Source organism: Trichoplax adhaerens, genomic scaffold (genome assembly GCF_000150275.1).
Source record: "Trichoplax adhaerens TRIADscaffold_2 genomic scaffold, whole genome shotgun sequence".
NCBI classification, from domain to species: domain Eukaryota; kingdom Metazoa; phylum Placozoa; class Uniplacotomia; order Trichoplacea; family Trichoplacidae; genus Trichoplax; species Trichoplax adhaerens.
Genome location: NW_002060944.1, coordinates 2541467 through 2559453, shown reverse-complemented (window position 1 = coordinate 2559453; position 17987 = coordinate 2541467). Strand labels below are relative to the sequence as shown.

General features: G+C 30.2%; 2 protein-coding genes across 2 annotated transcripts; one reads left to right on the top strand and one right to left on the bottom strand.

Moving 5' to 3' along the window:
* Nucleotides 1-388: 388 nt before the first annotated feature.
* TRIADDRAFT_53148 (uncharacterized protein) lies at nucleotides 389-3176 on the top strand (the record flags this gene model as incomplete). Its single annotated transcript, XM_002109811.1, has 5 exons — nucleotides 389-435; nucleotides 1282-1541; nucleotides 1647-2156; nucleotides 2313-2366; nucleotides 3076-3176. The coding sequence occupies 5 exons, from the start codon at nucleotides 389-391 to the stop codon at nucleotides 3174-3176; spliced, it is 972 nt and encodes a 323-aa protein (XP_002109847.1).
* A 629-nt stretch (nucleotides 3177-3805) lies between these two features.
* TRIADDRAFT_20811 (uncharacterized protein) lies at nucleotides 3806-11798 on the bottom strand (the record flags this gene model as incomplete). Its single annotated transcript, XM_002109242.1, has 8 exons — nucleotides 3806-3916; nucleotides 4331-4408; nucleotides 4864-4952; nucleotides 5207-5285; nucleotides 6124-6213; nucleotides 10241-10289; nucleotides 10729-10753; nucleotides 11723-11798. 8 exons carry the CDS (start codon nucleotides 11796-11798, stop codon nucleotides 3806-3808), a joined length of 597 nt encoding a protein of 198 aa, XP_002109278.1.
* Nucleotides 11799-17987: the final 6189 nt, after the last annotated feature.

Sequence of the window (17987 nt, the reverse complement as noted above, 5' to 3'; positions counted from 1 at the left end):
TTTCCACCTCTGTAGCCTGGCCCTAGACGCCAGCAAAGCCAAAAAAATTCTCCATACCGTGATATACTTAAAGCAAGAGATATCTAATTCGCTGGTCTAGCCATCAATTACTAGAGCTACAGTCTAGTACAGTACTGCACTATATTGTACCGTACAGTACAGTATAACACACTTTAGCAATGTACTGTACAGTACGTACACTTGCCCGAGTTACCATGGAAACGGACGCCACAATCTGAATCGTCGTAATCGATACAGATAGTGTTTTAATAGGCAAAACTTTCATTTTACTATCTGTGCATCATCGTTCAATGCTTAACTAAGTTGAGAATGTATTTGTGAATAAAATTCTAGTTTCCAATAAAACGCTAAGAAACACAAGTTCAACATGGGAAGATTAAAGCTAACAACCGCGGAACCTTACTACACCCCAGGGTAAATATGAACATTTACGAAATAGTTTAAAAGCTAATCTTATTTTTAATTTAGAAGTAAAAGTGTAGAGTATTCTTAGATATTTGCTTAATCGTGATATAAGGCAACAGGACATTTTAAGGAGTAAACTGAAAAAAAAAAGTTTAATTGAAGAGAGTCCTTTACGTGGATCTTGATTAAATCGTAATCAGATTTTAATCAGTTCGGCACATTTTTACTGACACGTTTACAACAACTACGGTCTAGAATTATCACCAAATTAACTATATAAAAAAAAACATTCCAAATGTATTTCTTTTCCGATCTTAAATTTCATGAAAAATAAATACGAATAGTAATTCACAAGATATAAGCAACTAATTAATCGATCTACGTATCCTTCGACGTGGATATCTTTTAATTGCATTATGTTAGTATAGTATACATCAACTAATTATGGAATAAAACTTGACTAAAATTGAAAATGTTATATCAGTAGCTTTGATAAGTATTCTGGGCGTATTTTAGTTAGTATTAACCGTTCAATGCTATACTTGTCTTGGCTCAGTTATACCGTACTGTTTGATGCTTACTCGATTCCAAGATAGCATAACCTTTAATTAAAGTAAAATACTAGATATTTACAATTTTTAGACAATATCACAGCTGTCTAGCAACATACGGTGAACTACTATAAAGTCTCTTTTATCATCGTTATGACTTCAAATATGTTCTCAATAAACACAAATAAGAGTCCAACTAAAAATATTAAGTTACAATTTTATACTATCCAATATTGCTTTCAAACATAGGAACGATTACTTCAATATTCTAATAAATATAATATGATCTATCACTGTTGAACAGTTATAGTGGCTACTGTCCGCAATTTAAATATGAAATCGGCAGGACATATGGAGCTTCAACACATGAAATTTTAACCAGCCCAAAGATCAACCGATCCCAGCAAGGTGTTTTGACAAATACTCTACCAAATGAAGAAGTAACAAAAACAGCAACCGGCTGGACCACATCTCAAGAAATTAAGGCTATGAAGATAGTGAACTCTAGACAACAAAGCTTCGGCAATCAAAAATATGTTCATCATATGATACCAGGATATTCAGGTTTGTTATAGTTGCTAGAAATTTATCAACACAACAAGACCGTTATCTTATTTATCGGTTAAAAGTAAAAATAATCTGTAATCGTTCATACTTTATTCGTATTAGGATTTGTGCCCAGGTCACAAAAACAGTTTGGTGCACGATATGCTACTGCTTGCGATAGTGCGATCGCAGATTTCGATATAGAACAAACGCAGTCACTGAGAAGCAACTATACATTAGGCCAAGTTAATCAAAAACGTCATCCTAAGCTGCGTCTAACTGCAGTGAAAGAGAAAGAATTACAAAATTCCATCGAAGCAATCTCGATTAAGCTAACTAGCAAGTCTATCGCTAAAACCGTTCCAATTAGTTACATGGATGATGATGATCCCAACAAATTCCATAAATCAGGCTATACTGGTTATGTGCCTCGTCAGAAGGAAATAATTGGTCTATCATATCCGATTTCATCTCATGTGGCAACCAAGCAATTCCATACCGAATCTCGAGTGCGCAGCGCAGAGGCTCATAAACCAATCACAGTAACAAGGCAAATTAAAAGCGCTAGAGATGGGAGAGTTATCTTTCCAAAAACTTCTGGCATTATGCCACACTATACTGGTCATGTTCCAGGTAATCTATAAACTAGCAGCTCTAATATATTGTAAAATCATAATTTAAACCATCTATTGCAAGACTGAACATTTAATTCCTTGATTTATGTATCTAGCATAGAGCAGCGCTCAATAAGTATCAAATTAACATCTATCTAAACGTTTTTAATATTAGGAATGAAGTATCGAATTGGAGGAACTTTTGGCAATAATTCAGTTGATACATTACGTATGTGATACCTTTTTAGTATAGTAAATGCCATGTTAGCGGTCTCTCTATGCTAGAAACTAATACTAATTCGTCAAATTTGTTTTCATATACTACTAACGCAACTACTGAATAGTGCCCGAATTAAGTACTAGCATCATAAACCGTAATTGAGAACTAGTTCCGTATTGGATTTCTATATAAATTGAACTACGTTACCTTTTAACTTAGCAAAGCACAATGCCCAATGATATTAGTATAGTTGTTTTGAGCATTTCTGGATATGTACATATCATAACTGCTATATTTTTAAGGAAAATTGCTAGTAAATCTCAAACTACTGTGCTTTTTCTTAATCAAAGTAAGGTTTTCCCACAGGATATTAATCTCAATGCAAATATCCCATAACAATGGTTTGATATTCTTATTAAAGATCAGTTAAAAACAATATTGTAATTTTAATTATTTGGTTGCTTCTACACTTCTATCAATCTCCCTTAAAGACTACTGCACGATTAAATCATGGAGCCACGTAAAATAATGGAAGGATCTACAGAAATTTTAGTATGATACGGTAACTTGATAACAATACTTTTTATATCTTAATTAAAGTAGATAAAATCAGCATTTTCCAATAAAGTCTGAAAACTTATTCATGATCGTATTCAACTTTTATGAAAGCAGTGATTCGTGACGTCATATTATGATTCCCTTTGTATTGCTATAAAAGTATTATCAGATTTAAAGAGAAACTATGGATGTTTATCCATCCATATTGTTAATACATCGAATATTGCTATAATTGCTAGCACTTCAACCAATTTTCATTAATTTTGGGTTATTGAAGCAATAAAGCCGGTTCATTTTATTTCACTGAATAACGAATACAGTGATATGTATTAGGGGTACGCATATAGCTAAATACGTACGAGTATGTTGGTACGTATATGCGGTAAAGTTGACCTTAAGCTCGATAGCTTAATATTTCAGAATAACACAGTAAGTATTGCTATAATATCCTCACACAATAACATGAATAAATATTGAAATTAAGGCATATAGAAGCACGTGCACAGCAACATTAATTCTTGGTCACAGATTTCTGATACAGTCATATAATTTTTTGGAAAAGGGTTAAGCAATTCTTTTAACGTCTACAGGAATGATGGCTTATCTTGTATACTGTATATTGGATTGACGAAATTCAATGTATGACAATTATTTAAGATAAGGTACGAGTATATGACTATATCAAATAATTACTAAGTGATCTATGGATAGACATTAAACAGCGTTCGCTTATAATTAATTTAGGCTTCGTCAGTTTGCTGCTACCTATACTGTAATATAAGTAAATTATGTGGCGGACTTTCCAATTAGACTTTAATCATTCAGCGTTCAATATCCTGTACAGGTGGTATAAATAATATCAAAAGTAATTGTTGCTTGGACTACTACAATTAATCGCAATCCGCTTGATCATCTTTATCTAACGATAAAACCTTAACCACCCAAGAGTCTTGCTTTGCACCGGTAGCAAATTCATCACGTGAAATTCTTCCATCATTATCCTAATTCATTTATGTGTTCATTAATTTAATTGATTAGTTTATGTAGTACTAGTATCCTTAGAAATTATAAGAAAATAGGCAAAATCTAATCAGTATTCATTAACTTAAAGCAAGCTATAACTTATATGTTATACATAAATTAGGCAAATATATAAATCAGGTAAAGTATATGGGATGTATGATATATTGCACATTATTATTTGAAATCTAATCAAAACAATCTATAAACCTACTATTTTGTCATATTTGGATATCAGAACAATTATCAGATATAAATTAAAACTCTTACTATTAATGCGCGTAAATCTACTATAGATATTAACTAAAAACTTACCAAAGTAATTATAATCATTAAAGCCTAAGTGACGTAAAAGAAACTCATCATTACAAATAACTATCTAGCAGCAATTATACCTTGTCCATTTGCGAAAATATGCGATTAACTCTCTTTTCGGGCGTATTATCATCAGCAGGCATTTCGTCTGTACTTCCCTGTAAATTAATTAAGAGTAACATTTACTAATTGATTAACTGCAAAATCATCGAAGAAAATAACAATTTAATCACTTTTTAACGTTTAGCGCATCATGATGCCTTAGAATAGACTTATTTCACGTTTAAAATAACTAAATTTATCTATTCATACACTGTATATATATACGCTTTAATTAATTATACTGTACAGTATATGATGTAAAGTAAAAAATACTAGTACATACTTATACAGATACTATCGTATAGTGCGCAAAGTATAACGAGCGAGGGCCTACTATTACTCATAAACATAAAGCCTTACAATTTTAAACTTGCGATAAAATTAACGACATCGTTTATTTTTATTTTTACAGTAATCGCTCCTTAAAATTTCAGTGATTAATCAATTCATCGTTTTTGTATAATATGCACCCTTATACCATATGAAATTAGCTTAAATTATATTTGCTCACCACCATACAGTAAATAGCGTCAATAATAGCAGTCATTTCTTCTCTTGTTATAAAGCCATCATGATCAATATCATATAGGGAAAATGCCCCTTTGAGAGGAAATTTATCGAAAAATTGTACAGATACGATTGATTTCTTAGCAAGAAATTACGATTGCAATTTTACGTTTTCATTACAAACTTTTTTACTGTATTTAAGTGCTGAAATCTTCCATAGTTATAACCGAATAGTATGTGACATAATAGTATTGCCAAATTATATTACATGATGATTTAAAAATTACGATTCCTGTAATTTCTGTAGTAGTATCATAAAAAAAGAAAAAAAATATCTATTTACTTACAATCTAATTTTTCATCGACGGTTCCGCGTGATGTTATCGATAACGCGGTTAAAAATTCGGCAAAAGTAATAAAATGATTCTACAAGAATAATTTGTAAACAAATATTTATTGCCCAGATTTATGATACAGGTCCAAGAAGCAAAACGAGACTCAGCATTTTAACACTGTTACAGCAAACTATCGCTTATTATTTAAATAGAATTAAAGTTTGTGCTCTTACAAGAATTAGATTACTTATAATTATTCATTAATGCCAGTATATAAATTACTCTGTTATTATCTGCATTATTAGACTGAAATCCATAGTTATTTAACGCAAAATTAAATTATGCTGCAGATATTCGTTTGATAACTTTAAAACGATATGTAAATATTACTACTGATATATTTTATGTGCCAAATTGTAGTCTGAGCACTAAAACCCTAAACTAATCTATGGTACCACTTTAAAATTCCTTTAAATAATTAGTAGTGGCAATGTTTATATCTGGTTTCAGTAATGTGAAACTGAAGGTCAATGAAGTTTTTAACTTGATGGTATGGCCCATAGTTTAATCAGCAGATATGAAGCTTTAACATAGGCGCATTCTTGTTATGCTCTAGTCAACGCTTCGTCAAAGTATCTGATAGTTTAACACAGTCAGAGTTACTAGCAATTTCTCTCTCGACTTATTAGCTTTTACTTTTAAAAATGTTGCAATGCAAAAATCATCGAATTTGTATATCATTGTTTGAATCTATTTCTATATTGAGGAAAAGTAAGCAAGTATCGGTAATTATTTGTCAGCTGCAATTTATTGACCTAAGTTAGGATGTGGAGTAAAAGATAATCCGCTTACTAATAGAGTCATTTATTATATACTCGACCGAAATTTACAAGCAAACAATTCATTAGTAACCTCTGCCAAAAATTTACCTTGTCCGTATCGAAAACGTTAAAGACAAATGATGCAAATTTTGAAACGTCGCCGCTTGGAAAAAACTGTTCATATATTTGTTGAAATTCCTTATTAAACAGAATAGAAAAATAGAACAATCTCCTTTCGTAAGCATATATTTTACCGCAACAATTCTATCTTATCAGATCGAACGAATTTAAAACTAAAATACAGCATTTAGAGAAATATTTTTTCTAACTAAATTCAAAAATATTTGAATATTGATAATTACTTTCATATATTGATTTAAAGATAAAGATGCTGATATTAATTAATTTCTTTATTTATCTAAAATATTTTCCAGATTAACGATCAATTTTGATTTTACACGCATCATTTTCAGTACTATATCAAGTTACGGTCAATCTACAAAATTTGCGCGTCTCATATACCAGTACATTAGATCTTATCATACTTTATCTGTGTATCGATGGTTTCAATAATTACATTACATTAAAAACGCAATTTTTCTACTCTCTTACAAAAAAGATGAAAATTAAAATAAAACTTTTCTTTGATAGTAAATAAATGAACATACGCGAGTTGAATGTAGTAATCCGCTAATGCTGCTACTAATATTGATTAATAAAAGCGACGTTATTAAGTGATTTTAAAGTAAAGTGAAACACCACCAGGTAAAATTTTTTAAGAATGATAACCCTTGTGTAATACCGATGTATCATATCCAATAATGGACTTTATGGTAACTTAAAAAGTAATAACTATAGCAAACAAAACGGTAAAAATTCATCCAACAAATATCTTGTAAATCGTAGATACCATACAAAGTAATCATTAATTGTTGTTACTAAATTAATTTTATGGACTTCCATAAGCATACTAAAACGAATATCGGATGTATTGGAAATGAATTAAAATTATCTTGTAAAATTGAAATGTGTCAGTAGTAATACAGATTAGATTCTTAAATGACAAAAAATTTCTTGTGACTGTGTGACCACAAGTTTATTTCTAGTTTGAGTTATGGTACTAATGTTTTAGAATAAAGTTAAAATGCACTCATGCAAGTATATGAAGCTCAAATAGATAAATATCGATCGATTGGTCATGACTTACACGTCTAGAATTATCTTCATAAAACACAAAAAGTATCAGTTTTTAATGCTAATTAAAGTACATTTATTAAATTATGGACCATAAGTGTCGATATGAGTTACTTAAGGTTCAAAATAATGACAGATAATCTAATACGATTATAGCTGTTAATTACCGAAACTAAACTACTGTTATCCATAAAATAGTATTTGTAGAATTATGAACATTCAATTACTATAGTTTAATGCAACTGAGAGATAGCTGCATTCTAATTTTCATTACTTTGCAGGTAATCATTAAATTTTGGCTAAAGATTTATTGTAAATAACGCCAATAAATCAATGTGAAAATATAATAAGAGATTATAGAAACACCATCTAGCGACCCAACTAATCTATCTACTCTGTCGTTCCTATCTTAGGACTGGAAAATAGAGCGTCTCTCTACCTCAGGATGAGATGGAAAAACTATTATGATACTAAATTATCGCTATTCAGATATTAGCCAATTGGTAAATAACCAAAAGGAACAATTAAAAAACTTTTCAATTATAATTCCGTACTAATAATATATTGATTACGGATATGTGACAGTTCTATTTCTATTCTTTACTTTATTTAATTATAAAACATTTTTAGTAGAGAAATTGAATTACTACTGCAACATCAGAGTTATTCTATTATATTTCGCTATTCATACTGAGCTATCTCTATTATTCTACTGTATTTGTCCGAGTGTTGAACTCTTATTTAGTATAGTAGTGGCATTCGTAATAAAATGAATGATAATGAAACATTTATAATTTAGCACGAAGCGATACGAAAATATGAGGGTATTGCTTAAGTTTTTAGTGGATTGAAATCGATAATATCAGCCGCTAAAGAGATCTACAATGTCGCATTTTCTTCACACAAGAAACGTAATTTCTACTGTTATGACAAACAATTTCAAAAAATCATGATTCATAATATGAATTAATGCGATCAATGTTAATGCAAAACTTAGTTTTAGTGACTGTTCATTAATTATAATTATAAAAGCAAATCTAAGTGCACTCAGCACGTTAATGTATGTATATATAATCATGTATACTGCCAGCACCAATATTATTTTTAAGGAAATAATCAATGGGTTAAAATTTTAATCGAACCGGTCTACAAGAGAAAAAACTAATCCTATTACACCTTTTTAGAGTAATTTAAGTGCTATCTAGTCATACTTCTATTTGCTATATGGCTGCTAGGTAATGATTAAAGGTAATGGTATTTAGCAATGATTGCAGTGATGCAAGGTATTTAAGTAATACAAGTAAATGTTTTTCTCAACGTTACATCCAATTCACTCCATTTCTTAACTACTGTAAGAGATAAAATTCAAGAAGTGTGAACCGTATAAATAATAGAAACTTTCTCTGGTTTTATAGTAAAGTCACTGAAATTCCTAATAAAATTTCTGTTATGCATTATCAGTTTGTAGAAATTGTCATGCAAAAATTAATAAGGTCTAAGTATCGTCAATCAACGCACAAGAATTCAATTCTCAAAATTGAGAATTGTCGAGTTTCTATTGTGTTTACGATAATTTAGTCAATGAGAATCGATGCTAAGCTAAAGCACTGTCCTCTTAAATCTTTTGAAATGTTTAAATAGATTATCATGACCAAAATAGTAGTATAATTAATATATCAAGTAAGAACTCGTATCATAACTTTCAGTTCGAAAATGTCATTTGTTAGATGATTGAATGATCTAGTCAATCATGATTATCATTGCTGTGGAGCATTATTATATTACAATTTATCTGCATCGACTAAGCTTCGCTGTCTTTTGCTACTGTAATTACAAGCAGATTAATATAATTTATCAATATTCAAGCGTATAGCTAGCTACTTTACTCCATCTATTCAGGTAAAAATTTTATATTCAGTTTTATATAAGTATAAAAGATAGTATTTGCAATAACCGAAGTTGGAAGAATTTCCATTGAAGCCTTTGTAATAAAGTCAATGTTTAAACCACTGTACTTTGTTTTCCTCACTCAACTTTAGTAGTAAATATCGTATAATCTTATATTTGCATTTTTCTTGTAGAAATTCATACAATCGTAAAATTTTAGATCTCTAGACATAAACAATTATCGTATTTTGCAAAATAATTTCAATCACATTTAGCTTTCATTCTAGTAAAGAAATTTAGAAGGCTTCCCAATGCTCTTGCATAAGGCTGTAATTTTACCACTTATTCCTTTCTATCAGCTTCGCAAATAACCCCTGCAATTCTGCACTTCAATCTGTAATTGAATCTAATAAACTAACCTTTTGATAGTTTAAAGTGTATCATTTTAGATTTTATAGTAACGAGAAAGTTGCAAACGATCTAGTAAACTTGAAATCGATTGAAATTTTAATACTTCTGTCTTTCATATACTGCATATTTCAGATTGGTATGGACAGCACTTAATATTGTTAATTAATAAACGCTGAAAATTTGGACATTTAATGAAACGCAATATTAACATCACAAAATAGACAAAAAGGATAAATTGTGGGCATAGGAATGAGTGCTATTGACAAATAGATGTTTTAAAATCAATAAGTGTCGACTAAGAAGGACCATACACATATTTATCTTCTGGCTTGGTTTCAGCGTAAAATGTTATACTTATAGCTAAAATAATACATTTAGATAATGAAAATTACGGCCACATATACGATGTACAGTATTATGCAATTTAGATTTATACGTGGTATAATATTAGCATTAGATAGCTCGGACAGGAAGGAATAATAACTAAAACAATGCTACTCGTAGAAAATTGAACTATGACTATAACGTAAAAAAGAAGTTCAACTAATTTGATAGCCAGTAGATACCAACTATAAATACGGTATCGTGAACAGATAACTGACGGAAATATTGCTGTTTACGATATACTCTAAGTTTTACAATGTTATCAAGATATTACTCCCCTTCCTAAGAATAGCTACGATAGGGATATATATAAAACAGTATATAAACCCGACAAATCTTTCAAACTTACATCTTGCTTCAGTTGTCCAGAAGGGCAGTCTTTAATAAAATCTTTATACCTTGAATAAAAATATCAACTATCTTTAGCAAAATAAACAAGGTCTATAGCATAAAAATCTTCAAGTGTTCATAAATTTGCTACATAGTTCATCTAATAAAATGGCTATCAATTATCCTATCCTGTCGTAGTCATGATCGATTACTAGTAGCAATAAATTCATTAAAATTGATGTAGTTAATCAAAATTTCTATGATTGATTCTAAAGTTAGGACAAGATGATGGTATTATCTCTTAAGAACTTTCTATTCCTATTTCAATCGTACGTTAACTAAGTCAGGTATAGTCATCATCGTTATTGATAATATGACCTAAATAATATTAAATTTGATTTTGTAATAATAATGTACATTGAAATTTATTCTATTGGCAAAAGTATGTTTTTAATTTATTGTTTTAGCCAGTTGTCATTTCAACAATTTATCGGATAACATTCTTACCATCGAGTAATTTCTTTCTTGGAAACTATTACGATAATGATAAAAATAACAAGAAATAACTTTTAATTTTAAAATAATTTGCAGGATTAGCCATCCAAATTTCAATACTTAAAATTATAAGAGAAAATGATGAAATTTTAGGTAACTGATATTAAGCTGTATCATTATAGGTGCAATAATAGTACTATAAACTCTTGTATACTCTATAAAATCCAACATGAAAAACTGAACTCTTCAAATACGATCAGAAATGTACAACAGTTGACTAGATAATGTTGGAAGATAATTAACTACATAAAAATAGTTGCAATTCTATTGCTCGTATAGGAACATATTTTCGCTAGCAATTCCTTCGCAATAAATTAAAATAAAAAATTAATCGTACTGGATTGGACTAATGAACAGATTATATTCAAATTTGATAATATTTTATAAAGTATCATGTTCAAGGTTAAATCTACGGAGCACTTTTAGAAGTTGGGAATCTTAACGACGAAAGGAAGGGTCACAACTGTAATTCTTCAATCTTAACCCAATAAAATGAGAATAAAGCAGTGATCAGTCTTTAAAAAAATATCTATAAGAATTTTTTGCTTTCCTTTGTTTTACCGTTCTAAATATCTATTTGGCTATAATAAAGAGTACGCAAGCAAAAATAGGGCAAATATACATTTTATATAATAAATTTCTTATAATTTTATAAAAGTAAAGAAGGTCTATGATCCATATTTTTCGGTATTGCTTAATCATTTCGACTCCAATCAGACTAGAAGATGAAGTTACGGATTTAACAAGTCAACACACTCGCGGAGAACTTGCCTTATTCTTAATTAAGTATTGATTTGTTGTAATTCTTCATCTTCATATACCGAAGGATATGAAGGAGCACGACAAACCCATTAAAAGGTAGAATGGCTTTTACTAATAATGTACTACGATTAACAATGTGATATGGTTAATTTTTACTCGTTTGAGCAATTCTATTTCCACTTACAGTGCGTTGTTTGCTCCAATTCTTCCAATACTTCTGGAGATAATTTAGTAATGGATTTGGATCTTGTTTGTCCCATAATTGTTATTCTCACTTAGCGTCACTTAAATAAATATGAATAAAACTAGGTACTACAATTTTTTACGTTTACTGCGCCAAAAATATTCTAATATTTTTAAAAGATCTTTAATAATAAACCATATCAGCCATAAAAATTGAAACTCAGTAGTGATGGAAATTTTGCCGTAAAGATGAAAGAAATACCGTAGTAATACAAATAAAAGACTGAAATGAAAGTACTTATAAAAGGAACAAAGTTGAAGCGAAGTTATTACATAGATAGATTGATTGGAAAATTAATTTTAATTTAAATGCTGAAACTTATGTAAGCAATCAATGAATCAATACAACAACTTGAGAATCAAACAAGACGACAAGGGTAAAAAAATAATATTGAATAGCCATCATCATATCCATTATTTTACTCAAGACGCTGTTACTAAGTATTGTTGTAAAGGGGCATTGAGAATAGATTTGTCTCCACCTCCTGAATCTATTATGCCATTGCCTGCATGGCAATATTACCTCTTTATATCTAGCGCTATTATGACTGCTTTTAATTTTATACCAAGACAATATTTTCTCTTGTCTCATAATTGAGTTGATGTTAATTAGAAATTAAGTTTATTGACAATAGATGACGAAAATAGCAAGCTATTATCCGTAATTGAACTCCTCAATTAACTACTATTATTTTTTTCCAGTCGTACGAGGAAGATATACTGCCATAACAATAGTTCCCATGTAGGTTGAATAACAATATGGAATAATCATTGTGTACGTAGCTCTCTCTCGCAATTTCTACACCCAGCAAACGAAATCGATTTGTGGCTATAATCTAATTACATTCCGAATAAAGGCGATTTTTAATCAAAAAGAGCACCCACCTGTCCTACGATACCATAGCTACTGTACAGTGTATAATGACTTTATGAAATGTATACTACAAGGTAAGAAACTATCGTTAAAGATATTAAATTAGTCATTCAATTCATTGATTTCATTTATCCCCTAATTTATAATCAGTTAAATTTCAAATCTTGGTAAATGTAAGTTGATCTTATAACGTTACACTTGCGATACTTGATACTAGCCAATCAGATGATGCTGTTCAAAGCAGCCTATGCGTATGTTATCTAGCATAAAGGCGAAGTAGCAACCCTCCTATTGGTAGTCTTTCTTTGCTAAATGAACGGAAATTAGCTATATCCTCTTTTGCTAATATTCATTTCTATTTAAACTTTAATGATTTAAAAATCATAATTTTATAGACAAATAATTAAAATACTGGTACATTTTCTTTTTATGCGCAGAGGCTAATATTTCAGACAAATATAGCAATAAACAGCAATATCTTTAGCTTGATATTAAAAGATTTTATAATAGTAGGTTAGAAAAACTTATGATTTGATAACTCTAAGTTTGTTACAGCTTGCCGATATCATCCCTTAAAAGACCTTAGATTATCCATTTTACTATTAATATACTTCAAGAAAAGCTGACTATTAAATTCGTACTTATACTATCAGTATATTAATATTTCTGTGCTTGAATAAAACTACCAGTCTAAGCTGCAAAATTATCGATGTACTGTTCAGAATCGGCACAAACGTTTCTCTGGTAGTTATTTTATCTCGTTGAAATCCTATTTAAGATTACAATAAAATAAGGCAGAACAGCAACATTCTACTGAATTACAACCCCAAATTAAAGAATCCATGCACAATCAAATCGGCATTGAGCCAATCATTTGAAGTAATCTCTATTGTATATACATTAGAGTTATTGATTGCTGCCTATAAAATAAAAATTTAATCATAGGGCGTCGAAATGAATAGCAAAGCCTTTTCTCGATTTCACTTTTTACCAGCGATATAAATTGCGTTTGAACATATTGATGAAATATTGACACTGGTTATAAATTAATCATAAAAAATGATGAAGGTAACGACTACCATCATGACCTTTGAATAACATAAAATGATCGCATTGGTTATACGAACAATGAAAATTCAAAAACTAACTACATATAGCTAAAATACATAACTATATAAGGTACTATTACAATAATAATTAAGGATTAATACCATCTGTAAGCTTCATTGAAAGCTATACCCAACATGTACCATATTGATGGTCAAAACCTTGCGAAGAAATCATAATAAAACTACGCGTAAACCGTGGCTTGAGAAAGATGAGATTAGTACTGATACTTCGTGGTAGGTATTCGAATTCGTACAGTGCAAACTATTCTTTTAGCAGATATCATCCTGCAATTACAGACATAAGCATAAAAAGTACTACTACTTGTTAATCTGTATTAACTGCTTGCTTATTAATAATGGAGAATAATTTCAGCAGTTAACTGAAAATGAAAATGCGAATTTAGAATTTTATAGCAATAAATAAATACGCATAGTGCAGGATTGATTATTATAAATCATCATGATAAGTTTTGCTTAATTCTTTTTATCTCTATAGTCTTCATTCTTCAACTTGTCTCGATATTAAGCTATCTAGTTTTAGCAAGCTGGTTCCTTTCATAGAAGCTGACGTCATTGTCAAAGAACCTAAAGCTGTCTCATCGGTAAATAGAAGAATTTATGAAAATATTGCACACGTTTAAGAGCATTAAATGACTCTTACTGCAAGATAACAATGAATGGTAGATAACAGCTCCAGACATAACTTAAGCACCTAAAGATACTACGACAAATTTCTTACAGAAAACGTTAACTCACCAAATAGAAAAAGTGTTTTATATCCTTATTTTTCGGCTGAGAATTTTATAATAAATAATGGCGCTTGTACAGCATTAAATAGTCTACAGCTAATAAAATACCATACTAGGCAGATGTGCTACCATTCGCCATTCTAAACTCTGTCGAAGCGCGCTAATATATCAATCATTGCCAGACTTTCAAATTGATCACATAATCATCATAATTTGTCAATAAAATAATACGACATTTTGCCACATTTAGTGCCTATTTTATTCTTTATTACAATTGAGTAATCACCCCTAAAAAGATTATAAATATTAACTACATTGAAGATTTGATATCCTAATTACACTACAAAATATGGGCGAATGTAAAAACACTCCCATTTCAACTTGGAGTAGATATCAACCCTAGATCATATAAAAATATCTTCAGCTATAATGCAGTAAAATATTACAGCAGAAAGTAAACAAACTTAATAGACAGTAATCTAAACTACTGCAGTGTATAGGTCCATTCAATTATATCACATGCATGTTGTATATTGGTTAATAAGTCCTGTAAATACTGTAGTAACAATTAATGCAGTACAGCACTGCTAGTACAATAACATCTACCTTCCACAATATTAGTAAATTTTATAAAAATATTGAATCTTTGTGGTGTTTTATTACGAAATTATGACTCATGAAGATAGAAAAATTTCATGCATAAATTTTTCGAGTTATATCGAACTATTTGAAAGGTTTATTAACCCATTTGATGCTTTATAAGTTATTGGGTCAATTTGTTTAAAATTCAAAGTACAGTAGCACTATATAGAATTTTACATCAGATTTGTCAACCGATGAAAAGGCTAATTAGGAAATATCGGAAGCAATAAGTCACTTATTGTCCTTCCTAAAGAATTGGAACATTCTGTCACGATATCCAAGCTATTATTAGAAGATCTAAGTTATCTTATTTAGATAAAATAAGAACTCAGCATAATTGTTATTGTATAAATTCTTTAGAAAAAGAATCGTGTAATCTTATAAAGAACAGGTTCAGCAACTAATACTAATTAGCACTATACGAGTATGTTAGGGAACTGTCCATAAATAAGACTGCTACCGTAGATTAATACAAAATCTCTTATGTTATAACACACCTAATGCACGTTAGGTGTTTAGTTAAGTCGCGCATAAATGTCCCTAAGTAAAAGAACAACTGTAGCTACTGTATTCCTGATTCCTTCCAATAACGCCAGTATAATCATGTTCATATAAAAAAAAAAAATGATTATTTACGGAAAGTAATAACACTAAATGAAACAATTATGGTAAATCTATATTTACTATCCATTATACGGTACTAGCAAATACCCGCTTGCGTTACCGCCAGCGTAGTAGTGCAGTAGTGATAAAAATACATGAGATTACTCGTATTATTTGCTTTTGATACTATCGACAAAATGATATAGCACAGAATTCACCTTGAGTCAAAATAATACGGTACAATACAGTACTGTGTGTACTATACTGTACAGTACTTTACAGTATATGGAACAGCAGCTCAGCCCATGGTCAAGCCACTGTGTAGTGTACTAGACTAGTCAGTAAGCTAGTCTACTGCGCAGTACTTGTACAGTACAATGTACTGTATCACCTCAAGATAGTAAAATAAGTATTGTAATAGCAATTATAATTAGTAATTATATTTGCCACAATTCGTATGAGGATAGCTTTACGCTCAGATTAATTTACGCGTATGAGATGGTTAGCTTATAAATTTCTGGAAAAAAAATTCTACCGTAGATATTTACAAGCATGTAGCGAAAACAGATCAATGCAATTTACTATTTAGGCTAAAGTGAGACCGTGAGAGATACGTACGAGATAGCTGTAGGATATGCACATAAGGATAAAGTTGTAGATAGAAATATTTGAAGTACACACATAATACCTACTTCGGATTTACAAAATGGTCATTTTCATGCATCTTTTAATGACTATTTCCAGTACTATAAAATTTAGTTATCAATCTGTATTTACCATGATGAGGGCTGTAGGGTTTTTATTAGGGAAGAGATAAACATGCATGACTCAGTTGATCCCACGAATTTTATGACAAGTGCAGACAAATGGAACGACATTGGATAACCATCACATGAAAATATAAAATAGAATTTTGTAGCACTAGTTAGTTTAATAAACAAGTGAAATTAATGTGGAAAATGGAAAGGTGACTTACTATTTTACTAATCTAAATCAAGAGTATGAGATTCTACAAGCTATTACTGCTATCATAAGTCAATTCGTAATAACAGTCAGTGACTTATGATAGCAGTAACAGTAATAATACTAAGCAAGAACATATTAAAGAAGAAGAATACTGTACATGTACAGTACATATATAAACTAGGTAAACACGATGTACTCAGTGTACAGCACACTGTACAGTACACTGTGCTCGTACTAAAAGACATAGTGTAGTAGTGTACGGGTCGGGTCAAATGTGTTAAAGATTGTTGACCAATACATATTCTGTACGTACATTACTGTAATGTATAATGTATATATATATATATATATATATATATATATATAGTAAGTACAGTATATACTGGTAAGTCAGGGGAAGGATTTTCTGCATAAACTTTCTTGATGACGTTCTATTACTGTATAGTTATTACTATCTTCTAGTTGTGCGTACCTGCACCATGTCGTGAAAGAATAGGTGTTATTATACTGTACCATCGCCAAAATCTCATCATCATAACAACGGACATTCTTTCTATCGCGACCATTGACATCATCAAGAGGCTTGGATACACACACGTATGGTTCAGCAGTTACTAAGGGCAGAGAATAAATAATTAGAATCATCAATCATTACGGGCACCCGTACATAACTATACACATTAAAACTTTGTATTGTATCTGATACTAGGGAGGGGGAAATAATAAAGCTGCTATTATTATGCATACTTATTAGCATTCTCTTGATGAACGACAAAGGGTTATGTAAGATTTATCTGAAAAAATTATTACAATTTGAGGGTAATTATAGTGACGATTTGTAGGTTAACTAAAACTAGGGAAAAAAAAGGAAAAAATTGGACTTATTTATCAAGGTAGAAATTGATTGTATCTATTTTTGCTACGTTTTCAATTTCAATTATAAGGCAAATCAGTAATAAATATTATTTTTTACGCTTACAGTATGTGTCAGTTTGTTAATCAATTCTAAGTACCTATTAACTTGGATAGTAATACCGCAACACCGATTTCCTTCCTTACTTCATAAGAACTAGGCATTAACGATGGTTGACTTATATTTATATTCGTAGTCATCATTTTATCAAGACCAAATAAAACGGTTTGAGATCGTTGAATCAAATTCGCTCATCAAGGATTCTTGGATAAAGTGATTATCGTTTAATCTAGTTTTATACTGTACTGTACTATCATTAGATCCAATATTCGACATTTCAATTGCTAATT